Source organism: Convolutriloba macropyga, chromosome 6 (genome assembly GCF_964194025.1).
Source record: "Convolutriloba macropyga chromosome 6, txConMacr16.3, whole genome shotgun sequence".
Lineage (NCBI taxonomy): Eukaryota > Metazoa > Xenacoelomorpha > Acoela > Convolutidae > Convolutriloba > Convolutriloba macropyga.
This window is the reverse complement of record NC_134473.1, coordinates 57,533,014-57,558,377: the sequence shown is the minus strand read 5'-3', so window position 1 is coordinate 57,558,377 and position 25,364 is coordinate 57,533,014. Positions and strand designations below refer to the sequence as shown.

Sequence of the window (25,364 nt, the reverse complement as noted above, 5' to 3'; positions counted from 1 at the left end):
AATAGAACTCTGAGTTACACCACTCGTCACGTTCAGGCATTTGGATCATTTTTGTGCACTGCTGCCGTTCGGAGATAAAATTGGTCAGAAGTTTTGGTAAGTTTTGTCTTATTACAACGTTCTCAAGTTTTAGTAGTAGCTGACTATAGGGAAATTATAAAAAAAAACATTAAAATCATTCTAATCTGAGAGGAGTGTTTCGGTGTCTTTGTTGTCTATTTGGCGATTCAAGTAGTCTAGATAAAACATTATTTGGTGGTTTACTAAGCACTTCGGCCAAAATCCAAATTGACTTTCGTGTATTTGGCCGTAGATGACGGATTTCATTGATTATTAGCGTTTCAAGGATTTGTGCCGCTCCGCATAGTAGACTCACAGGTCTATAGTTTTTGACGACACAGTTGGCTTTCTGACAAACCAGTTTTCTTCAGGACAAGATTAGCGATGGCATCTCATCCACTTTGTCTTTCCTGCTTACAGTTCAGCAAGCGCTTTCTTGAATTCTTTTTGGTTAAATAATTGCTTGTTTTATAACGTTGGTGTATACTTCAGTGTCACGAGTACCTGTGCAAGGTTCAGTGAATACGCTCTAAGTGTATTTGTTGAACTGTTCTGCCCTCTATTCATCCGTTTAAGCTGTATTGTCGTCCCAACGAACTCTTGCAGGAATTTGATGGCTTTTCGGATGCTCTTGAGGTATTTTTTAACTCTTGAGAATTTCCGACCATGAGAACTTCCTCTTCGTATTTCTTCTGCTCTTCCTCAACTATCAATTTGAGCAGTTCATCCATTCTTTCTACCTTTGTCCAGAGGTAGTTCGTCTGCTTAGCAAGGGTTCTCTTCCTGGTTGTGGTCAGTCCTTTCATCGCAATGAAGGTTGACCGGTTTTATTCGCAGTTGCAGGTTTATTTGGTGGCTTGTTCTACTCTTAACCATGAAAACCAGCTATCCAAAAAATGCTCAATATTGCTCTAGCAGTGCTATTGAAAAAATTGCACTTAGCACAGAATTTTTGACGTCCCAAGGCCTTGCAAGTACAAAAATACAGCGATTCTAGGCTTGAATTCATCCAAATTGTAAACTATTTCAAGAACTAGTACTTTTTTCTTTGGTTGGCTAATATCTCAATCGCTGATGCAGTCGCGCCAGATGACGATTCGTTTCAATTTGCCACTAAGATAAGCGAGAAGTTGTACCCACTTCGATCAATTTTGTTTGCGGTGGTTAAAAATCAAGCCCGTAACAGCGGACATGTATCTGCAGAACCTCCACTAGAGTTCATTGAGGGCATCTCATTGTGGGCTGTCGAGTGAACTTGCACCAAGGGCGCACATTCAAATGCGCTAGTCAATAAGAAACACTTCTGCACATCCACGTACCAAGCCTGCCCACATCACATGAAAATATTTAATAATGGCCAGATTGGAAAGTAACACGTTATATATGACTAGTCGGAAGTCATGGAATAAAAAAAGTGCTAATCAAATCAATTGCGATTACTCTCTTATTGAACCTGCTCTCTGTAGGAGAATGTTCAATAAGAGTGCAGACGGGAACTTCATTCACAACAGCTCGCTGAACTTCCTTCAAAGAAATTCTAACACATAAAAATGGGTTAATATCCACCCAATGAACAGCAGTGGCGCCCTGATTTAGCAAAAATGATAAAAGTTTTTGGTAATAAAACAAACAATCATTCTATCCGGGGTTCCACCCAGTACATAGATATGCAATTTTATATCTAAGTTTATCATGTTCAATTTATTCACTTCTTTGCTGCTTCATCATCCATATAATGTCCGCCATCTGCAGGGTGCCTTTTCATTTTACTTCAATTTAAATAATCCCTGGTAGACGTGCAGAAAGTTCAATTTGTGTAATTCATCAAAATGTATGTCTCAATTGGAGAAACCATTGCTTTTATTTGTCAGTTGAATTGCTTTGGTCCCGAAATTAGATTCAACAGTTTTTAGTTTAAAGCCGTGACCACTGAAGTTTTGTGATGTAGTCTTTCTGGTTTATGTCAGTGCTTATATTCAAGTTTTTTACAAAAGGAAGAAGCATTTGAAGTTCTTGGTAAAGTGATAGTGGTAGAAGGCCAAATTTTAGCACAACTTTCTTATAACTTAGACAGTTGGTGATAAGAATCCATCTCTTTACTTTTAGATGGACTTTTGACAATGAGGTTAGACTTCTTTGGCTTCCATTTGAGGGGCATAGCTAATAGTTGGCACTACATAGCTAGTTAATGCGCTTCTTTATTCAGTAAAATAGTGTTCGATAAGTTGCGTTTCAACCTTCAAATGGTTTGGAGTGCCTTTAGTGATTAATTTTTGGAATGTTCTGTCCCGCTAAGATTATCTGATACCATCAAACACGTCTTCCATCTGAATCTGTCGATCCAACAACGTATTTCCCTAAATTGATACTTTTTGCGCGTTTTAGTGCATTTGTTTTGCTTTCAAGGAAAATTAAATATTTGTAGTTATTTTTGACACCACAGGCACCATTTCCAGGTCTTTTTGAAAATCAAAGTACTGGCTATGTAGGTAGATTTTGTCCTGAGAATCGTACTTAGGGTAGATTGCGTGCAAGTTTTGAGTGATGTTGCTGACCGTGGATCTTTTTCTGCGGAAGATGTGTCGCATTCGGGATAGTTGAGGAGATAGGAACGAATGAAGTTTACCAATCATCCAATTTTTATTGTATTTTTGGGACTCCAGCAGAAAGATTGATTGGACAAAAGTTTGGTGTTTGCTGGTGGACTCCATATTTGAAGACTGGATTTACTTAACTGATTGTCCAAATAGTAAGAAAGGCACATAGTGCTGAAAGGAATGTACAACACATGTACAACACAGTGAAAAACTTAGGACTAATTTGAGGAGTTGCATGTGAATATATTCAAAACTTGATCAACTTTATTGTTATATTCAACTTGATTAATCTTTTCATCAAACAAATCTGAAATTTGCCTTGTTAGGTCAACGTATTTGTAATCAAGTTGAACATATTTTAAATGACCCAAGTTAACGGTGCTTATGGAACAACTGGCAATCTTCTCTCTAGGTTTTTTTGAGTAAAATGAGGCCTTCGTTTTTAAACGTAAATTAAATTCAATTGATTGTATCTGGTCAGATACATTTTAAAATCAGAAGTCAGCGTAAAAACTTTGAAACTGCATTGAAGATAAACTGTTTTTTACTCAAGTTCTGAACACTGAAAAAAACTGCGCGTCAAATATATATACAGAACAACAAATACATGGAATGAATTTTTTTCGTTTTTTTTTCGAGGTACGGTATTTGTGTTGATTTTACTACTAGGTATTCTTGTTATCTGGGTGTTATCTCTATCCAATTATTGGTGTTACCCCTACTATCTGCGGATATTGTTTTTGATAATTTCATCATAAGTTTTTAACGTCAATTTATCTGCACTTTTGGTAGTCTTTACTCCCAAGTTGGGTTATACTCGATCTCAGCGAGTTCGAGTCAGGCGAAACCACTTACCTCGCATAATCTTTTATTATAATTCAAGTTTAATTTTTCCGCCGACTTTTAATTAGTGTTACATATCATCGTCTTTTTGAAAAAAAGTTCTTGAAAAGTGCTAACATATCGAAAGATGAACTAAATGCAAAACTTCTAGAAAAAGCAAAATATGTGAAAGGTAGAAAAAAAAACACATTGAATTCCCATTATGTTATTAACAGCAAACAACTAAATGGGCAGTGTAGGTCAAAGTATAAATGAAATTAACTAAATATATTACGGTTTAAATTGAGACAGTGGTACTATGAAAACTTAAAACTTTTCCATGATGCGTTGATGTACGACGCATTATTCGAGTTTCGCTTATATAAATGAAAGAAAAACACTTTCAGATGCTTCTTTAGAGCTATTGGTCTTGCATCCATTTCAATTATATTTTTAAAAAACTCACGTTAAATTTATTATGAAGGGTTGCGCCGATATTCAGGATAGAGTTTTCTAGTGCAGATGAGTTTATTTTGTGATTGAAGCATTATTTTTTGGTTCGCTGGCTGTAGCGTAGATTTGATGTTGGAAAGCGTAGTTTTGAAATTCGAAAGCTGGTTATTGGTAAATTTCATAAAATCATTTAGTACTTGGTAATCCAACAAAAATATTATTGGCAGAATTTGATGTTTTAGTTTCAGATCAGAAGAACTGTTGTATTTTTTGCAATTGAAGCACGTCTTTACAGCCCAGCTTAATTGTTTCTCCAAAGTAATCAAGCAATTGTTTTTGAGGTGGCCAGTAAAAGGCCTGAGTATTGTAAATGACTTATCACCTAGGTGTTCAGAAGTAGTAGTCTTGTCTGCTCAGGGAACGGGCGTGATATACGTTTTATTGTTTCTATGCCTGTAGCCATTTTGCGTAATACGTGTTTTGGTTCTTCTTGAAAATTTAGTGTGCAATGAAGATACATTCCGAGGTATTTTACGCAATTGACGTTTGGTATTTTGTAATCACCAATTAACAGATTGTTTCTTTTCGTTTCTTCTAGTTTTGATTTTTTCGAGAAAGTAATAAATTCAGTTTTTGAGTGATTGAGCATTAGACGGTGTTTTTCGTAATATTCAGGCACATTTCTTAAGGATTGATCAATATTATATGTTGCTAATTTTAGGTCCGCATTGTATGTAAGAATGATAGTATCATGGGCGTATTGAATTATTTCTGTATTAGCAGGGATTTGTTTGTTCAAGTCATTAATGTACGGGTTAAAAAGAAGGGGACCTAAAATTGTTCCTTGTGGGACACCTTGATATAACCCAATCCAATCGGATTCCACATGATTCACTATTGTTTTTTGTAGCCTGTGTGATAGATAACTTTCTATTAGGTTTAAGGCGTTTTCGGAAAATCCTAATTCATGCAGTTTATGAAGAAGGATCTTGTGATTTATCGAATCCAAAGCTTTAAACAGATCTAGTAGAGCTGCAGTGATAAAATTATTATTATTCATATGGTACCTTATAGTTTCAGTACAATAAACGAGGGCGTCAATCGTTGAGAATTTGTTACGGAAACCAAATTGAGTATTGGAAAGCAGCCCAAACTTTTCAAGATATTCTAAAGTTTGCTCAAGAAGCAAACGCTCAAAAACTTTTGCTAGTGAGCTAGTAATTGATATTGGTCTGTAGTTCTCAGGCAAAGAGTTTTCTCCTTTTTTAAAAATTGGAAAAACAATAGCCTTTCTATGATCTTCAGCCAAAATTTGGTTAAAAAGCAATTTAATTGGATCAGCTGAAAGGAGGAACCCATCTTTAAGAGCACATGATGGGATATCTGAAGGATCTGATGGCTTGTTTTAGTTTAGATTTTCTAGAGTCAATAAGAGTTCTTTTGTGGTTACGAATCTAAAATCGAAACTGTTTTTAATTGTTTTGAAGTTGGTGGTAAAAAAGATCCAAGCGCTTCGAATGCAGTCAATTAATTTAGAAAATTTATAATTGAGCAATTGGGCCATTTTGTAGTTATCAGCAATAACATCATCAAAACAGTTTTTGAGGTAGAAGATATTTTGGAAGAACTTAGTAGAGTTTCTTGAGTCGTTTATAATATTCCATTTTGTCTTTTCCGAATCTGCTTTTTTAAAGATGCTCTTTATGAAATCTTTGCTCTGGTTCAATTTTGGATTTTCAGTCCATATGAAGACCGTTTTTAGAGGGGCATGATAGAGGATTACCTCAGTTAAAATTTTCTTAAAGATACGATAAATGCCTTCAGCGTCAGATGCCGTAAAGGAACATCCCAATCAATTTGTTTCAGGTCTTGTAGGTATGAAGTTTTAAAATATTTTGATTCGTCGAAGATTGTTTTTCTTCTTGGAGGCTTCTTTTTATTCTTAGTTACATTCGTTATAATTGCAATAGCTTTGTGATCCGATGTAATGGGCGATTCAAAAGTAAAAACATTGGAATGGGGCAGCTCATCATCTTTGATTACAAAATCAACCAGATTTTTTCCCCTTGTAGGTGTTTTGTTGACCACTGATAGGCCATATGTACAAGAATTGTGCCCATTTTGTTTCTTTCGTTGGGGTGAAGGTAATTTATATTGAAATCGCCAAGTAATAAGATTTTTTGCTTTTTCATAATCTATTTGCAATGCTAATTCTTCGAGAAAGATGTCCGTTTTAGATTTTTCAGGATTATATGCAACATTCACAAGCAGTGAAGGAAATTTTTTGTAGGGTAGAGAGAACTCAACCCAAAGTGTTTCGAAGTCTTTGCTCATTTTTGGAAAATCATTACGGTTTTTTGGATTGAAAGTTTTGGGGAGTAGCAGCATTACGCCAGCCCCCCTTTGACTTTTCAGATATTCGGTCACATCTGAAGCAAGAATAGCAAATGCTGTCTTTGCACCATAGATTAAAATCATGTTCACTAGTCAACCACGTTCCCGTAATAGCAAATACACTATTGTTTGAGCATTCTTTTAACATCTTTTTCAGTTGTTCTCTTTTATTGACCCAACTCCGGCAGTTTAATTGAAAGAAGCATAATGGATCCTTAAGTGTTTTTATTTCCGGAGAGGTAATATACACAGGTTAGCGGTGGCCCAGGATTACGTTCAACACCACCACACATTAACAGGTAAACGAAGAATCTAAATAGAACATAACCACTTAAAAATTTCTTAAACATAATCAAAGCGCTACGTCGTAGAGCAAGGCATTTAATTTTTAATGAATGGAATCATATAGTCTTCCTCTATTTTAAGTTTAATTTTCCAGGCAACTTTTAATAAATGTTACAACATCATCGGCCTTTTGAAAAAAGTCCCCAGAGAAGTGTAACATACTAGAGAACAGCGGGGAAAAATTGAGAAAAAACAAGCATAAAATCTCTAAAAAACAATTTGCTATAATATGATTTAAAAACAGCTATTTACATTCCAGAATAAAAAATGAACCGCTTGGAGAAAAACATTGAAGACTTAAAAGAACGAACATCCAATTTCATTAATAATTTCCGAGAATAAAGGATAACTCGCATTTACCAAACAATGTTGATACGTCAGATAAAAAGATTATCCTAAAATGATACCCCGCTTTGCTTTGAAGACAACTTCCAATATCAGATAGCATGTTTCGCAAAGTCAATTAACAAGATATTCCCCGACGAAAATCAATACATTCAAACTCTTCAGCAACAATTAAAACATTAGATTTGTAGCTGAAATTTCTTCTCGTGGGACTAAGATAGAAGCCTTGGTACTGCACGATGGATGCATTTCAATTGACAAGAGTTTATCGGGGCAAGGCTCCACGATGCAAATTATAGATAAAGTTGATAAGTGCTTGAAATGTGGAAACCACACTGTGTAGTTATCTGCGAAATTTTATAAGTCAAATACGGCTGTTTTGATAAAAAGTAATAATGAGGTGATCACAAAAATATTTGAGCAAGTGGAAATTATATGATTAGAACTGGTTGGTCTGTATTCGTGGTCAATATATAAATGTCCTCAAAAACCGCTCACAGATAACGGAATTGAAATCCTTGGTAATAGTCTTTGGCACTATAGCGTCTTGAAAGAACTACCCTACCTGGAGCACAATATTGATAAAACCTTAAAAATTCCAAACTATCTCAATGCAGCTCGAGTTCAATAGGGTGAAAAACAGGAGAGTTTGTTTTTCATTACTAGACAAATTTTTTTCGGACTATTTTGCACAAAACCACTCCACAATCATTAGAAGAAGTTTACTTCAAGCAAAATAGTTGTTGTATAATCTTGTCGAAAAATTGTTGCCCTAAATCGGTTCGTTTCCTTTACATTTTTGTTTTGAGAAAAAAAAATTTTTTTTATGGCGAAGTTGATAAATAACTTGAAGATGTCAAATTTTGATAAAGCGCTAGGACAAACCCAAAGTGGTTGAAAACCTTTCTCGTATATGCACTTAGCGTACAGAATAAGTATGAGGAGCTTTCAAATTTGCTTCAATAACCAGAATCGTGAAATATTCCATTAGAAAAAGAAACATGATTTACCAATCAGTAGGGCGCAAAAATCAATATTAGCTCCGAAAAATTTTTTCTTAAAAACAACTCTTTGAAAACAATCGAAAGCACAGTGAGGTGGTGTTGGAGATTGCATGACTCAACAACTCATTGTTAAACGTAGCAAAAAATTTTAAAATGCTCACGCACTTTTCTTATAATCAACGTAAATCAACATTATAAACTCTGAGAGGTAAATGTTCAGTGAACTTTTCGTAAAATCCAAAAAAATCTTTTTATTAATTTTAAAAATAACATGAGCGCCGAAATATCTAATACATATCACTTAACAGATCATGTTTTTTATATGGAGACTACAACATAGATCGAAAAGAAAGAAAGAAAAAAATTGACCATCTAGTGTTTGATCTGGTACTTAGCCGGAAAAATGTTGAAACTCCAGCACAAATCGGAAAAACTAATCAATTGCTTGTCGATCACCGCTGCACGACAAAAAATCAAATTGTAGAATGTAAAATCTGTTTGCTTCCCGTTGCTACTAAAAATAACATTTTTTTCTATCACAGTAGTTAAGGAAAGATACTATGAACAAACCTGGATTTTTTTCCAATAGAAACAAGAAATATTTCATGAGAAAGATCCGATAGGGTTTTTACTTTTGCGGACTGGCGACTTAAGTATCAACCAAAAAAATGTGATGTAGTTTTTTCTCAAAAAATTATTTACTTGATCAACATGCACCTATACAGATTTGAGGTTCCTCAATGAAACAAAACAAACTAGTGCTAAAAGTTAGACATCGAAGGTAACTGAAGAAATTAATAGCAGGAACATATCATTTGTACAATCAAAACATTTTCTGAAAATGATGACATTTTTGACGAGTTCAAAAATGAACGGATATTGGTTAAAGAGAAGCTACGAGAGGCATATGACAAATAATCTTTTAATTTTTGTTTGCAAGGTGAGATATCAAAGTCTAAGTGAAGTTTTATCGATATAAAAAATTGAAAGTAAGAAAAAGTATAAATGTTTCTGAGAATGAAGCAGATGGAATGAGAAATATAAACAAATAAGCAATCTGCAATACGTTTAAAAAGTTTTTTTGCGTGATGGCAATCATCGCTTTTTTGAAAAAAATTTCTTGGAAAGTGTAACGTAGGTGAAGATGAACTAAATGCAAAACTTCTAGAAAAAGCAAAATATTTGTGAAAGATAGAATCACATAGTCTGTCTCTATTTTAGGTTTCAATTTTTCAGCCAACTTTTAATGAATGTTACAACATCATCGTGTTTTTGAAAAAGGTCCCCAGAGAGGTGTAACATAAGGGAACTAAACAAGAAACTTCCAGAAAACAGCGGGGGAAAATGAAAAAAAAACAATCATAAAATCTCTAGAAAACAATTTGCTACAATATGATTTGCAAAAACTGATATTTACATTCCAGAAAGAAAAAATCAACCGCTTGGAGAAAAACATTGAAGACTTAAACAACAAACATCCAATTTCATTAAACTTTTCCGCGAATAAAGGATAACTTGCGTTTACCAAACAATGTTGAAACGTCAGATAAAAAATTATCCTAAAACGATACCGGGTTTTGCTTTGAAGGCAGCTTTAAATATCAGATAACATTTTTCGCAAGATCAAATAACAAGATATTCCCCGACGGAAGTCAATACATTCAAACTTTTCAGCAACAATTAAAACATTATATTTGTAGCTGAAACTTTTTCTCGTGGGACTACGGCAGAAACCCTGGTACACCACGATGGATGCAATTCAATTGACAAGAGATTATCTGGGCAAGAATTAACTATAATGCAAATTATAGATAAAAATGATAAGTGCTTGAAATGTGGAAACCACACTGTGTAGTTATCTGCGAAATTTTATAAGTCAAATACGGCTGTTTTGATAGAAAGTAATAATGAGGTGATCACAAAAATATTTGAGCAAGTGGAAATTATATGACTAGAACTGGTTGGTCTATATTCGTGGTCAATATATAATTGTCCTTAAAAACCGCTCACAGATAACGGAATTGAAATCCTTGGTAATAGTCTTTGGCACTATAGCGTCTTGAAAGAACTACCCTACCTGGAGCACAATATTGATAAAACCTCAAAAATTCCAAACTATCTCAATGCAGCTCGAGTTCAATAGGGTGAAAGACAGGAGAGTTTGTTTTTCCTTACTAGCCGAATTTATTTGGACTTTTGTGCAAAAATCTACTACACAGTCATTAGAAGAAGTTTACTTCAAGCAAAATGTTTGTTATAGGCTTGTCGAAAAATTTTGAAAAATTGTTGACCTAAATCGGTTCGTTTCCTTTACATTTTAGTTTTGAGAAAAAAACTTTTTTTATGACGAAGTTGATAATTAACTTGAAGATGTCAAATTTTGATAATGCGCTAGGACAAACTCAAAGTGGTTGAAAACCTTTCTCCTATATGCACTTAGCTTACAAAATAAGTATGAGGAGCTTTCAAATTTGCTTCAACAACAAAAATCGTGAAATACTCCACTAGAACATGAAACATGAAATAGCAATTAGTAGAGGAGACAAATGTCAATATTAGCACTGAAAATCTTTTTCTAAAAACAACTCTTTGAAAACAATCGAAAGCACAGTAACGTGGTGTTGGAGATTGCATGACTCAACGATTCGTTGTTAAACGTAGCAAAAAATTTTAAAATGCTCACGCACTTTTCTTATAATCAACGTAAATCAACATTATAAACTCTGAGAGGTAAATGTTCAGTGAACTTTTCGTAAAATCCAAAAAAATCTTTTCATTAATTTTAAAAATAACGTGAGCGCCGAATTATCTAATACATATCACTTAACAGATCATTTTTTTTATGGAGACTACAACATAGATCAAATCAAAAGAAAGAAAGAAAAAATTGACCATCTAGTGTCTGATCTGGTACTTAGCCGGAAAAATGTTGAAACTCCAGCACAAATCAGAAAAACTAATCAATTGCTTGTCGATCACTGCTGCACGACAAAAAATCAAATTGTAGAATGTAAAATCCGTTTGCTGCCCGTTGCTAATAACAATAACATCTTTTTCTACCACAGTAGTTTAGGAAAAAAACTAAAAACAAACCTGAAGTTTTTTCCAATAGAAACAAGAAATATTTCATGAGAAAGATTCGATAGGGTTTTTACATTTGCGGACTGGCAACTTAAGTTTCAACCAAAAAATTGTGATGTAGTTTTTACAAACAATTTTTTACTTGATGAACATGCACCCATACAGATTTGAGGTTCCTCAATGAAACAAAACAAAAGAGTGCTAAAAATTGGACATCGAAGGTAACTGAAGAAATTAATAGCAGGAACATATCATTTGTACAATCAAAACTTTTTCTGAAAATGACGACATTTTTGACGAGTTTAAAAATGAACGGATTTTGGTTAAATAAAAACTACGAGAGGCATATGACAAATAATCTTTTAATTTTGGTTTGCAAGGTGAGATATCAAAGTCTAAGTGGAGTTTTATCGATATAAACAATTGAAAGTAAGAAAAAGTATAAATGTTACTGAGAATGAAACATATGGAATGAGAAATATAAACAAATAAGCAATCTGCAATTTTTGCGTTAATGGCAATATTTCTGCTGATTTCTCTTCTCTGAATATCCAAGAGCTGAAGCAATGTGAAGAAAAATTTTATTTTTGATCATTGACTGTAAAAAAAATCTACCAAACCACTGACAGTTTAGACAATAGTAAAGATCCAGCACCAGGATTTCTCAATGAGTGTGCTCTATAGACGGTTGAATAGGCAATAAGTATTAATTTGCCATTATTTGTTAATGATTGAATACGAAACAATGTTTTTACAATTGTTCCAAATCATGCATGTGTCACAACAATTCAAAAAAGATCAACCACACAGAGGAGCAACTATCAACAAATTTTAGTCAAATCAACTGTTTAAAGAACTTCTCATCACCTAAAAGATGGATCTCATTAACGAAACAATCTGTTGAAAAAAATCAATTCGGCTTTCAACAAAAAAAACGTCAACATATGCAGTGTTTTTGTCACTCTGACCGTTTTAGAAAACATAGAGAATGGAAAAACACTGCAGAAATTTGTTAGAACTTGCCAACGCATTCAATTCAATTTTGCAAGAAATCTTCGCTAAACAGGTAGAGTGCTTCAAATTCTATGAGCCTGCATTAATTTATTGAAATCTTTTCTCGAAGAATGGAAGCAATGCTTTAAATTAGGCTTCGACATGTCAGCAAAGCTTTTTTAATCGACGAGCACACCAAGGCGGAAATTTAGCCACCGTTTTTATACGTTAACTTTTTCTCAGAACGTAAAAAATGTGAAATTGAGCTTGTATATTTTGCAAACGAAACTAGTGTTCTATGTCGATACCGCCCAGGAGAAAAATTTGCAAGAAAGATTGGAAATATTTTATCGCAGACATAGAAGTACTTGAGGGAAATTCAACTGACATTGAATGCTGATAAAACAGAGCTAAACAAAAGAGCCGCCATGATGAAGTAGAATCAAAATTTACATTTGAAGGGAATTTTAAAAAATCTGCTGAGAATTGTCGTTATTAAGGGATACACCTTGAACCCGAACTGTCATTTGAAGTACATCTGAATAGAGTTTTAAAAGAACTGTAGCTGCCATTCGCTCACTAGATGTGGTAAGAAACCATACAGGAGGTAAGGCTGCATGTTTTCAAACGTTCTTCCTCTCTCATTTGTCTTTCAGTTTGATTTTTTCCGAATATTTGCAGCAACAAACAGCTTAGAAATCGAAATAATAACTGGGGCATTTTTGCGTGTAATATGCGTAGGAAATTTGACAATTGTTGCGATTTTCTCAAATCAATTGGCCTACCGGCTAATTTAATTATTTCCAGGTTTAGTGTGATGAAAAGTCAGATTTAAGCGAGAGGTTGGCATTAGAAACCTAGATTAGATAATTTTCAAACCCCCTACAGTTAAAACAGATTCAGCAGATAAAAGAGTTGATAATAAGAACGCAATAGTATGCTAATCAAAGGAAAAGCTCATTGAATTTGAAGAGCATACAAAAGTGGTATAAGTTGCCTTTCAATGTATGAGCAACTGGGAAAAATTCTTTTCAAAAGAACTTGAGGATAGTTCTTGCATGAAAATATACCAAGAGACAGATAATTTGGATCCCTTGGGTCTGGTTTTTATATATAGAGGAACGAACAGCTTAATGGGTAACACTAATCAATAATCAGAATTGATGTATAATTTTCAATATATATTCCTGATTATTCTGAAGGAATGTCATTTTTAATCTTCCGGTTTTATAATTCTACATGTTTGGAAAAAAAATAAAGCTGACCTCTATGAGGACAATTGCATATGAGATATTCCATTTCACCAATTACTTTTGTTAACCCCTCCAATTCCACCCCTAACCCCGGAGGCTTGACACCCACTCCGCTCCCCCACCAATTATTATTATTATTATTATTATTATTATTATTATTATTATTATTATTATTATTATTATTATTATTATTATTATGAATTCGTGGATATGCCACTGGGGAATCACACCCCGCGTTTACAATCTAGGATTGGCACGACAGTTTGTACATAAACAAATAAAAATCCAAGTACAGGGATTGTTTTCAGTCCAATGTCTATTAAAATAACTCCACATGTATTCAATAAGTTTGTTCTTCAGATTCTCCGGGTTAAAGAAATCAAGAGCTCTTTGCTCGACGTTTATTCTGAATCCAGTCCTATACCAAAAATTTTGCCTCTGTATTTCAAATCTAGTGTCTGGAAGCACAACACGTCTCCTTCTACCGCTGTTGGTGATGTTGAATTCTTTCGAAAAGTCGACATTGTACCTTCCTTCCAAGATGTTACTGAAAAGTAGAAGGTCTTTAAGCACTTTAATGTAGAGTGGTGGTAATAAGTTTGATTTGATCAAAGCATCCTTGTAGTCAAAATTTCCGCAAATCCACTTCAGAACCTTTTTATTGAATTTTTCAATTATTTCGAAATTCGTTTTTCTTAGTTCCCAGCATTCGGATGCAGATAGCATCGACATTGATATTATTGATCGGTATAGGTCGACTTTACTCTTGGTGCAAATGATCGGGGACGTACTTCTTCTCAACCGAAAGAACGATTTTCTGGCAATTCCAACTCTTACTTTCACATGCTCGTTCCAGTTTAGTGATTCATCCATGAACAGGCCAACGTCACGAACAAGGCTTTTGTGGTTTAAATTTCTTCCATTCATAATAAAACAAAAATCTTCTAGGGTGTTCTTATTTCTACCGTACTGAAATTCGCTAATGGAACATTTTTTCAAGTTAAATAGTAGATGGTTTTGCACACTCCAGTTGTGAAGGGCTTGTAAATCCGTTTGCAATTTTTCTAAGGATTCTTGTTCAGGTCTCCCATTGTAAAAAAGTTTTAAATCATCAGCAAATAGTAAGGCTAACGATGAGAAAACAGCATTGGGGAGATCGTTTATGTATATCAGGAAGAATAATGGTCCCAATACCGATCCCTGTGGTACTCCAGATGTTACAGTTCGCTCATTTGATAGCTGGTCACCTATTCGCACTTTCTGTGTTCTTCCTAATAAATAGTCTTGTATCAGTTCGAATAAAGCCTTGGAGATGGGAATTTGAAGTAACTTTTTCATCAGGATACTATGTTTTATTTTGTCAAACGCTTTGGAGAAATCAAACAAAATAAATAAATTAACAGAATCTCTCGAGTTCAAGTGTGAGTAAATATGAGACAAACTGTATAGTAATTGTAGTACAACAGGACGTCTTGGCCTAAAACCAAATTGGAAATTGCTTATTCGATCAGCAAACGCAGTGTAGAGTGGTGCAAAGATAAATTTTTCAAATAATTTTGCGACAATGTTTAATAGAGTAACTGGCCTATAGTTCGAAACTTCCTTTTTGTCACCATCTTTGTATATCGGACTGACAATACCACTCTTCCAAGCAGATGGAAATTTGCGCAATCGCTTGATATTACAGAACAAGTTTTTCAGGGACATAGCTATTGATCCCCCGCATCTTTTAAACAATAAGGGTGGTATCGAATCTTGACCTCTGCTCTTCGAGATGTTAAGTGACTTTAGCTCTGTTTTGATTAAATCTTCCGTAATTAAGATGTCATTTTCCCCAAAATTATGCTGTTCACTTGGTTCGAAGTATTCATAACCGTCATCAGTCACTACCGTAGCAAAGTAATTATTAAAAAGGTTTGCTTTCTCTAGATCTGTGCTAGCTTCCCTTTTCAAGTTTTCAGATTTTATGACTGGTGGTAGACTATCCTTTTTCAGGCTTTTCAAATATTTGTAGATTCGTCCTTTGTGTCTGCTGGCAAAAAGCTTTTGCTCGTACTCGACTCTATCGTTTATTTGCAATTGATTACATTCCTCAGTGAGCTTTTTCAGTTTTTCAGACGTACACAGTCCCTTTTTCTGTAGTTTTCTTCGCTCAGTTTTAATCTTGTTCATGTGATGGGATGTCTCTGCTGATGTCCATGGAGGCAGTAGTTGTCTATTTTTAGTTCGAACAGGAACATGTATTTCGATCAGTTTAAATATCCATTCATACCAGAGATTCGTGTTAACATCCACATTGCTATAGCAGTACGGCTTGAATGGGTTGGCAATAATAGCCTCATTCAACGCATCAAAATCACAATTGCAGTAGCTAAAATATCTCGTTGATGAATTTTCTGAAACTTTACTATTAATGGACACATTAATCGTGATGGGAAAATGGTCCGAAAACCGAGAAAGATTTCCGCACAAAGTTGTATCATTGATGATTGAATCTTCATTGCACAACACAAGATCAAGACAGCTTTTCTTTGTTGTATTGAAATCGATGTATTGTTTTAAATTCATATCGAACAGAAGCGAAGCAATCTGATTTTCATAATCGTTGGCAGAATCATATGTACTCCAGTTAGTGTGAGGCATATTGAAGTCACCGGATAAGAGGAGACGCTTGCAGCACGTTTCCTCAAGGAAGCGGAATAACTTCTGTAAATCCTCAATAGATATCCGGTATTTGCTTCCCGCCGGAGGGTTGTAGAGAACTGCGATGTAAAAAGGTTCTAGGCCAATTAACTTGGTAACGCGAAGTGAAGATTGAACTGATAAGGGTAATTCAGCCACACTAATTTCCTCGGATTTGATTGTTTTCTTCACAGCTACCAGCACACCGCCGTGACGAGACGCATCTGATTCAGTTGATCTATCGCCTCGTATAATATCATAATCGGGAAGGAACAGTTCAGCACTTTTTATCTCAGCAGTGAGCCATGTCTCAGTTAAAAGTAAAACGTCGAAATCAAGTCTGTATACATAGTCAGCAAATTTAATTCTTTTGTTCAAGTCGATCAAGCTTCTTACATTGTATAGTAAGATATTGATAGATTTTAGTCAGAAGCCAGATGCAGCAGCGTTTGAAACCGTTTTTCTGCGGCGTTTTTGAACCTGTAGCTGACTTGCAGTTCCCCTAATTGTGTATCTGTAGTTTATTGAGTCGTCTCCGTCCTTCTTTTTAGCTTCCTCAATCATTGAATTTATTTTTTTGCGGGTCTGTCTTGAGTAGTCATGAAAAACACTGATCAGTTGGAGTGTCGAATGCGATTCCTTCAAATTTCTCAATGATCTAAAGATGTTAATTTTATTCCTTTTCTCTTTGAGGACAATTTTCAGCGGTCTCGGTTTTGGTGAGCCTTCATTGCTAACTTTCCCAATTCGTATAACTTTTTCTATTTGATTTTCTTCCAGATCAATCCTTAAGCCCTCTTCGCAGAAATGAAGAAAGACTTGTAGGTCCACACTTTCTCTTTCCTTGGGAGTTTCGAGTTTGCTTTCTGGAACATTAAATAGTACCAGATTATTCTCCCGTTTTTCATTGTCCTCCTTTTCTTGTTCCTGCTGTTGTAGAGTTTCTTTCATTATTTTCTTCATGTTTGGTATGGGAGTCGATACATTGCTTTTTTGCCATGATGTCTTAATTTGATCCGGTATCTGCTGCTGTTTTTCAATGACTAAATTGATTTTGTTCTCAAGCTTTTGTTCAATATGCAACATTCTTTCATCAATGAATTTCTGCACTGTGTTTTCAAGCTTATTCTCATTCAGTTGTCAATCAGTTAACTGCTTTTGTATGCAGGCTAGCTTACTGCCAATTTCATTTATATCATCGGGTCCATCTCTGAGGAGTTTTTTACCACTTTCTTCGCAGTCTTTACACAACCAAATAAGCCCTGAAGTTTTTTGCAGACATCTAAGGACACTTGTAGCAATGCCGGAACAATCACCGGCGTGGTACCAGCAACCACATTTAAAACACGAAACTGATCCATCTTTGCATTCAAGATTACAGGTACCACATGGGTACTTCGTTGATTGAGTTCTAGCTTTATCTCCCATTTTCAAAGAGTTCAAGAGTTCAAGAGTACAAGAGTTTAAGAGTACAAGCCCCTTCCTACCAGTTAAGGTTGCGAAGGCACTTGTATTTATACAATTTCGTAAAAGTCTGAGAAAAGTCTGAGCCCCTTCCTACCAGTTAAGGTTGCGAAGGCACTCTAACAAAATCAAAATCAAACAACACACTCGTGCTTATAACGAAAGATAAACAGATCGAATAACTGTACCGTTTAGAAATCGTCAGAGCCCCTTCCTACCAGTTAAGGTTGCGAAGGCACTCCAACAAAAACCAACAACACAGTCAAACAATCAAAATTTACCTATTGAGCTGTTTCTTTCTTCCGTTTCGCTCTTTCTCTCTCCTTCTTTGATGGCTTGTTTTTCTTTGGCTTGCACTGTTTCGACCTCTTCTTCTTGTCACTCTTGTAAAGGCTTTTCAAGTTCTTTCTGTGCCGCCAAACAGTTGAGAGCAGTCGGGCTTCAAGTTCAGTGGACGGGTGGGTTTGTTTTAGGTCGTCTAATACTTTGAAATCTTTACTCTTGCGATGGGATAGAAGGTTTGATTTAACGTCTAATATGGTGATTTTGCTCTCCAACAATTTGCGAAAAATGTCAGGGGCTCCCTCACGTCTACAATACACAACGGCTTCGATTCGATGACTGAATTCACGCAGTATTTCGAGTAACTTTTCAGCACTTATGGCCCTGTAGTTGTTGCTTTTGTGTTTGTTTATCGAATTACTGATAACGTCGTGCCAAATTATAATTTTGTGCTTTCTGGCAAGTATACCCTGTCCTCTCAGTAGAGTTTGTAACACCTTCAATGGGTTGTTAGCGTTCTCGTTGAAGCTGAGCCCCCCAAGACTGTAACTTCTGCCAACTAATTCACTTCTGAATTTTTAGGGTATCCTTTTGATTGTGGCATTCAGTGAGCTTGCACCAATTATGTAAACCATATATGCCGGCCTCTAAAATCCCTTTCACGAAAAGGGCTCACAATAATCCGGTCTTTTCAAACAAGCACTGAAACTATTTAATAAGTTTATCACAACAATTAGGCTTTCTATTTCAATCAACAATTAGGCTTTCTAATTACTTTCTATTTCACATATTACTCACATTCAATCCCGAACGCTTGACCCCACTCCGCTCCCCCCGTATTGGACCCTTATTCCCTATTATCTCTACTGGTTTACCCCCTCTCTGTTTACTGAGTTTAACCATCCCTAGCTTAAGCTAGCCTCCCTAGGCCCCTGCTAGCTACTGACGACGCTAATCACTTGTCAGTCTTTTGCGAGCAATTTGCCTGACTTTATTATTCGGTCATCTTGATTATTCCAAACACGAAGATGAAGTTTTTCCCTGTCTTACATGTGCTTTCCTTTTCAGAAATGGTAATGAATTTGGGACAAATCTTTGTGTTGGCTTCTGTAATTAGTCCTCTCTTTGGAAACGAAATATCATTTCACAATACCTCTGCCTTAGATGGGATCGAGCGGTTGTACTTGAGATCCTTAGAAAAAGCGTACCCGTTTTTAGTGCCTGTAGATGTTAACTTTATTCCTGACGACTCCAAGACCATCCACGAAAAGACTGCTGGAGTGTCTGTAAACATTTATCCAAATAGAATTACAATTTCTGCGCAGGTATTCGTTCAATTTTATCTATTAAGCTAAGCATTGTTTCGAATTTAAGCCCCGTATAAGAGTACAGAACGATGTAGTTCTTTTTATTAGCTCTGGTATTGTGATGTCTGTTAACTGAAGCAAGAATGAATTTTTGTATTTTGCATTAATAATAGTTATGCTCTCATTGGGCAAGAAATTAATAGAATAGAAATTTTTAAATGTCCTTTTTGTTCAGAGGGTTCTGTCCCCTGAGTTTTGATTAAATCTACTTTATATTTAATTAACCAAGCAGAGTCTGATGCAATTAATTTTTCGAACTACCAACTTTTTGCCTGACCTCAAACACGAGATAAACACGTGAAGCCCGAAGACAAAAAGTTCTCACTAGTCTCAGTATGCGATTCACCGAAACTGTTTTGAGAAGATTTCATGGTGTAAAGGGTGGTTCTAAGAGTTCGACCCCGGTCCCACTCGACTAAATTGACGGCAGTCTACTTCTACCAATTCCGGTGCAACCAAATTTAGGATTACACCTGAATTGGTTTCACTTACTATTTCTAAATTTAGATTGTAAATCGAAAAGCAATATAAGTTACACGCTATATAATTATGGGTTTACTGTTTAGTAGTAGTAGTAGTTGTAGTAGATAAGAATTTAGAGTTTATCTCTAGGGTTCTTTTGTACCCACTTTTCGTCCATTGAAAGTTTAGAATAAGTTTTAGTCTATTTTGCCCATTGAGGTGCAATTTCCACATCTGCATAGTAATCTCCAAGTGCCTGTGTTTAGTTCTGAGTACTTGCTCGTAAAAAATTTACAGTATATTTTTCCTATTGTTCGTTTGTTCATATCAGGGCCATATTTAGAGTTTCGTGAAAAAATTGAATAGTTGTTGTGTTCTATGGAAGAAATTGGAACATGCGCGGGTTAGCCTTATTTTATTGATTTAAAGTTTGCCTCTACCGCTTTGTTTGGTTGGAATTTGTCGTGTTTGCAAGATGTTTGCACTCTATGCCTTATTGACAACTAGTTATCGCAAGCTCTGTCTGGTTGGAATTTGTTGTGTATGCAAGATGTTTGCGCTCTAAGTCTTATTGACCACTAGTTATCGCAAGGAACAGAATGAGGTCATGCATTTCAATATACAAACTCAGTGACAGAATCTGGAGTTGGACTAGTCGCTCTTTGTAGCTTTTTGAACCCCCTAAAATCCATTTTGTTGCTGTGTGCTGAAGTTTCTCTAGGTCTTACATATTTTTGCTTGACATCCAGGCTTGGGAGCAAAAGGTTGCTATTGGTACAACGTAGCCTTGATACGCATTTAGTTATTTAGTTTATTTTTTCGATGACAGTCTTTTGACACATTTCGCTTCAATTGGAATAATGCACCTAGCGCTTTTCGTTAATGAAGTTGACAATTTTCATGTAAGCTTTTTGTTAAACAGAAGTCTTAACTCACGCTGCACATCAGTTTCAGTTATAGCTACAAATTTTTCTTTGTTTAACCATTGATCAATGACAATATCTACATTACTATAACAAAAGGAGGTTAAATGGCTCGTCAATGATAGATTGATTGAACTCTTCCCACTTGGCTTTTTTTGATGGCTATTTTCTTTGAGTTTTGAAAACAAGGTTTAATGCATTTGAAATTTATATGTACCGTTTATGGATAGTGATGTTTTCCATTTAGGGAATAGCAAGGTTTTCCATTTAGGGAATAGCTTTTGTGCACGTCCTGATTGATGGTACAGTTCGTTCCAATTTCTGGATCATTACATTGCATACCACCAAGTTGAGTTGGCGAACTGTCTGAAAAGTTAAACTCAAAGAGGATGTCTAGGAATTGAGTTTCAAACTGATTACTAGAAAACATTGTTGACCAATCTGCACTACTTAGGTTATTATCGCCTGTAACTAGATCGGCATATCTTTTCATGTCGTCACTGATTTCCATCAAACAGTAGATTTTTTGCCGTCTAAGTTTTCGAGAATGATATTTTTAGTAAGGACATTCAATCTTTTTAAATTCTGGTGCGTCAAATTTGACCAGTATCTCATTTGGCGTTGAAAATACTAAACAAATATTTGAGTGAATTTGCAATGTAGAGATTGTCGTTAGCTGTCTTGTTCTGAAATGCATTCCTGAAGGAAGATCTGGGTTCTTTCCAATTGACGACAATACTTTTTTATTTTACTGCAACTTTAATTTACCTCAGATTAGAATTTGGAGAGGTCTGAGTCGGTGGCCTTTTTCAAGGTTTTGCCCGTCTTCTTTAGCTTGATTAGCTTGTCAAGACTTCGCCGCTTTGCTTTTATAGGTTTTTGCTTTTTTGATAATATTAGAGGTCTCTGGGGTTATCCATGGTTGCAACTTTGATCGGTGGTAGTTTACACGTGGAACAAATATAACAATTTTTTTGATTAACTATTGATACCATTGATCAATGAGAATATCTACATTACTATGACAAAAGGGGTTTAAATGACTCGTCGATGATGGGTTGATTGAACTCTTCCCAGTTCGCTTTTTTGAATGCTCATTTCTTTGAGCTTTTAATACAAGGTTCAATGCAGTTGAAATTTATATGAGCCATTAATTGATAGTGATCTGAGCAAGCTTTTCCATTTACGGAGTAGCTTTTGTGCACATCCTGATTGATGGTACAGTTCGTTCCAATTTCTGGATCTTTGCATTGCATAACATCAAGTTGAATTGGAGCACTGTCTGAAAAAAATTAAATCAAAAAGAGTGTCTAGGAATTGTTTCAAACTCATTACTAGAACACATTCTTGACCAGTCTGCACTACTTATGTTATTGTCGCCTGTAACGAAATCTGCACAGCTTTCCATGCCGTCACTGATATCCGTCAAACAGTAGATTTGTTGCTGTCTGAATTTTCAAGAATGATTATTATAAGGCCTTCAATATGCTTTAATTCTGATGCAAATTTGATCAGTATCTCGACTTGGCGTTGAGAACACTAAAAAATAGAGCCAATTTGCAATGCAGAGATTGTCGTTTGCTGTCCTGTTCCAAAAATGCCTTAATGAAGGAAGATCTGGGTTTTTTTCGAAATGACAAGTACTTTTTTAATTTACTGACACTTTTAGTTTTTAATATCTCAGATTCGATTTTGGAGAGGTCTGAGTCGATGGCCATTTTCAAGGTTTTTATACCTCATCTTTAGCTTGCCAAGACTTCGCAGCGTTGATTCAATTTTATAGGTTTTTATTCGTTTGATAACTTGAGGTCTCTCTGCTGATCCATGGTTGCAACTTTGAGCGGTGGTAGTTTACACGTGGAACAAATCTTTCAATTTTTTTGATGAACTATTGATACCATTGATCAATGAGAATATCTACATTACTATAACAAAAAGGGTTTAATTGGCTCGTCGATAATGGGTTGATTGAACTCTTCCCAGTTCGTTTTTGAATGCTAAGTCCTTTGAGTTCTTAATACAAGGTTCAATACATTTAAACTTAGATGTGCCGTTAATGGTTAGTGATTTGAGTGCGATTTTCCATTTAAGGAGTAGATTTTGTGCACATACTAATTGATGGTACAATTCGTTACAATTTCTGGATCATTACATAGCATTACTATAACGAAAGGGGGTTAAATGGCTCGTCGATGATAGATAGATTGAATTTATCTCCGTCTGTTTTTTTGAATGCTAATTTCTTTGAATTTTTAATACAAGGTTCAATGCAGTTGAAATTTGTATGAGCCGTTAATGGATAGTGATCTGAGCAAGCTTTTCCATTTACGGAGTAGCTTTTGCACATCCTGATTGATGGTGCAGTTCGTTCCAATTTCTGGATCTTTGCATTGCATAACATCAAGTTGAGTTGGAGCACTGTCTGAAAAAATTAAATCAAAAAGGGTGTCTAGGAATTGTTTCAAACTCAATACTAGAACACATTCTTGACCAGTCTGCACTACTTATGTTATTATCGCCTGTAACTAAATCTGCACAGCTTCCATGTCGTCACTGATATCCATCAAACAGTAGATTTCTTGTTGTCCGATTTTTCAAGAATAATATTTTTTTTTGGTTTAGGGCTTTGTCTTATTTAATTCTGATGCGTCAAATTTCACCAGTATCTGAAAAACACTGAATGTTGGCTTTAAAAACACTAAAAAATAGTTGAGCGAATTTGCAATGCAGAGATTGACGTTAGCTGTCCTGTGTCCAATGCATTACTGAAGGAGTGTCTGGGTTTTTTTTCGAATTGACAAGTACTTTTTATTTTCCTGAAACTTTTTCGAGAGGTCTGAGTTGATGGCCATTTTCAGGGTTTTTATTAGCTTGTCAAGACTTTGCCTCGTTGATTTGCTTTTATAGGTTTTTATTCGTTTGATAACATGAGGTCTCTCTTGTGATCCATGGTTGCAACTTTGATCGGTGGTAGTTTACATGTGGAACTAATATAACAAGTTTTTTTGATTAACTATTGATACCATTGATCAATGAGAATACATATGCTCATTATTTTTAATTGCTCTCAAACAACCTTTGTAGCAATTATATCAGCTCTACTGGTATTTTAAATGCAATTTTTCCTACTACCGACTTTGTCCGATAGTTTTTCGTCTGGCCTTTTGATTTTTCGTCCTCAAAAATGGAATAAACAGGTAAAATCAGAGGGCATTAAATCGCTGAGCAGTTCGCGCTTAGAGCCTTACGCCTTTATGTTGTCTCTAAGTATGCAATTTACTGAAATTGTCGAGGAGCCTTGAATTCATGGAGTGAAAGGCGGACTCCTCGGGTGCTTTAATTTGATTTTTAAGGTCGTAAACCGATTGAGAGAGAGGGTTCTTAACCGTTCCTTACAAACCCATTATGGTTTGTTTTGCCGTGATCTGATGGGCTAGTAGCTCGCGCGTTTGATAGTGGGCTAACAAAGCAAAGTATGTCAACTTGATGGGGGTTTTTCCCTTTATTGACCTCCAGCTTAGTGGAGATGGAGTCTCCATCCGTCGGTTACTACAACTATAATAAAGGGAGGTATATTTGCAGGGTTATCCATTGGGAAATTTCTGAAGCTTTGTAAAAAATTTGATCCCATGGCTGATTTTCGAAGTATTTTTAGAACACCTCAGATGCTGAGCTGAAGGAGGTTGTGAAACGAGCAGAAGCCCTTCTCAAGTACAGTCGAACTGAAGCCGTGAGGCAAGTTGCTGCCGATCTATACTGCCTTCTCAACTACAAAAGCCTTCACACTTGGACAATCTTCATTGAAAGCTTTAGATTCGCTTGGAGTCCGGTGGTGACCTTTTTAGGTCTTGTGTCTTCTGCAGGGTTGCTTTTTCTCCAGCATGTGATTGTTGGAGTGGCAAGTTTGCCTAATGTTGGCGATATTGACTCATCGAAAAGCGAGCTTGTCAAATCAATCGCAAAAAAGTATCCTCAATTGCGATGGATTCTAAGCTTGCTTTTATTCTGCTCTGCTTCTATCTTCTACTCAGCTGTAGCTGCGCTTGTTTTCTGTCTTCTCTTGTTTCTCTACCAACAATGCCAAATTTGGTGTGCCAAACGAAAAGGAACTACTAAAACGGGAAAGGTCACAAGGTCGGAAAGGGTCACAGAAGCTGTATTTGAAGAGGAAAGTGTGTACATATCGTCAACGTCCAATGGTGCTGCCAGGAAGATCCGCACCACTCGCACAACCCCTACGAAGAGATCTCAGAAATAAAATGGTTTCGCTCAGGATAAACAACTATCATCGGCCTTTGCCCTATCCCCGTTTTGTACATACCTACCACCATCATATATGCCTTGTGTTTGCTAAAGTTGTCTTGTTGAATAACAAAGTTGTCTTATACCTTTTCACTATTATGAAGCTTTTAAAAGTACAAATGTGTGATGAAGTTTGTTGTTTAAGTTGCATATTAGATCCAGCGAATCACTTCGTTATTGCGCGTATATATGATTCTAGAGAGGTTCGAAATTTGTGTACCTCCTGAACTGAGTCAATTCTGGCGCAATTATTTCGATGTTCAAAGCCATAATAGTTTTGAATCCTTACATATATGTATCTTAGCACGCAGCTGTACAACACTAGGTGATATAAGATTTAAAGTGAAGCGAGTGAAAGGTCGAGGTGCAATAAGATTTTAGGAAATGGTCAAAATGTCTAATTATTCCTTTTTTTTAAAAAGTTTGGCACGGTAAAACTTTCCACGGTTATTGATGGACGGTAAAAATTTTGCATTATGAAGTAGCTTCCAGCGTAACCTCAAATTACATCGTTCTGAAGTGAATTTGAACGGAT

At 35.6% G+C, this 25,364-nt stretch overlaps 3 protein-coding genes across 3 annotated transcripts in view; 1 reads left to right on the top strand and 2 right to left on the bottom strand.

Moving 5' to 3' along the window:
* LOC142341797 (uncharacterized) overlaps positions 1–18,508 on the bottom strand; it is a 444,522-nt gene extending 426,014 nt beyond the window's left edge. Inside the window, exon 1 of the mRNA XM_075393033.1 lies at positions 18,487–18,508. The gene's annotated coding sequence lies outside the window, so the exon portion shown is untranslated. The remainder of the gene's footprint in view (positions 1–18,486) is intronic.
* LOC142341359 (uncharacterized) lies at positions 1,232–16,593 on the bottom strand. The gene is made up of 3 exons (XM_075392287.1): positions 16,510–16,593; positions 14,929–16,320; positions 1,232–1,384 (listed from the first exon to the last, which is right to left on the bottom strand). Exons 1-3 carry the CDS (start codon positions 16,591–16,593, stop codon positions 1,232–1,234), a joined length of 1,629 nt encoding a protein of 542 aa, XP_075248402.1.
* Positions 18,509–18,814: 306 nt separating the features above from the next.
* Positions 18,815–24,960, top strand: LOC142341796 (uncharacterized). Its single transcript, XM_075393032.1, has 2 exons — positions 18,815–19,100; positions 24,183–24,960. The coding sequence occupies exons 1-2, from the start codon at positions 18,846–18,848 to the stop codon at positions 24,783–24,785; spliced, it is 858 nt and encodes a 285-aa protein (XP_075249147.1). The 5' UTR covers positions 18,815–18,845; the 3' UTR covers positions 24,786–24,960.
* Positions 24,961–25,364: the final 404 nt, after the last annotated feature.

Bases quoted from the DNA above. Each gene is read 5' to 3' on its own strand.
- LOC142341359 (XM_075392287.1), bottom strand. From the start codon at position 16,593: ATGATTGAGGAAGCTAAAAAGAAGGACGGAGACGACTCAATAAACTAC. The intron at 16,321-16,509 runs GTTCAAAAACGC...CTCACTGCTGAG, and splicing joins GAACTGCAAGTCAGCTACAG to ATAAAAAGTGCTGAACTGTT. The intron at 1,385-14,928 runs GTTACTCTATTA...TGATGTGGGCAG, and splicing joins AAGTTTCGAACTATAGGCCA to GCTTGGTACGTGGATGTGCA.
- LOC142341796 (XM_075393032.1), top strand. From the start codon at position 18,846: ATGGTAATGAATTTGGGACAAATCTTTGTGTTGGCTTCTGTAATTAGT. The intron at 19,101-24,182 runs GTATTCGTTCAA...AAGTATTTTTAG, and splicing joins GAATTACAATTTCTGCGCAG to AACACCTCAGATGCTGAGCT.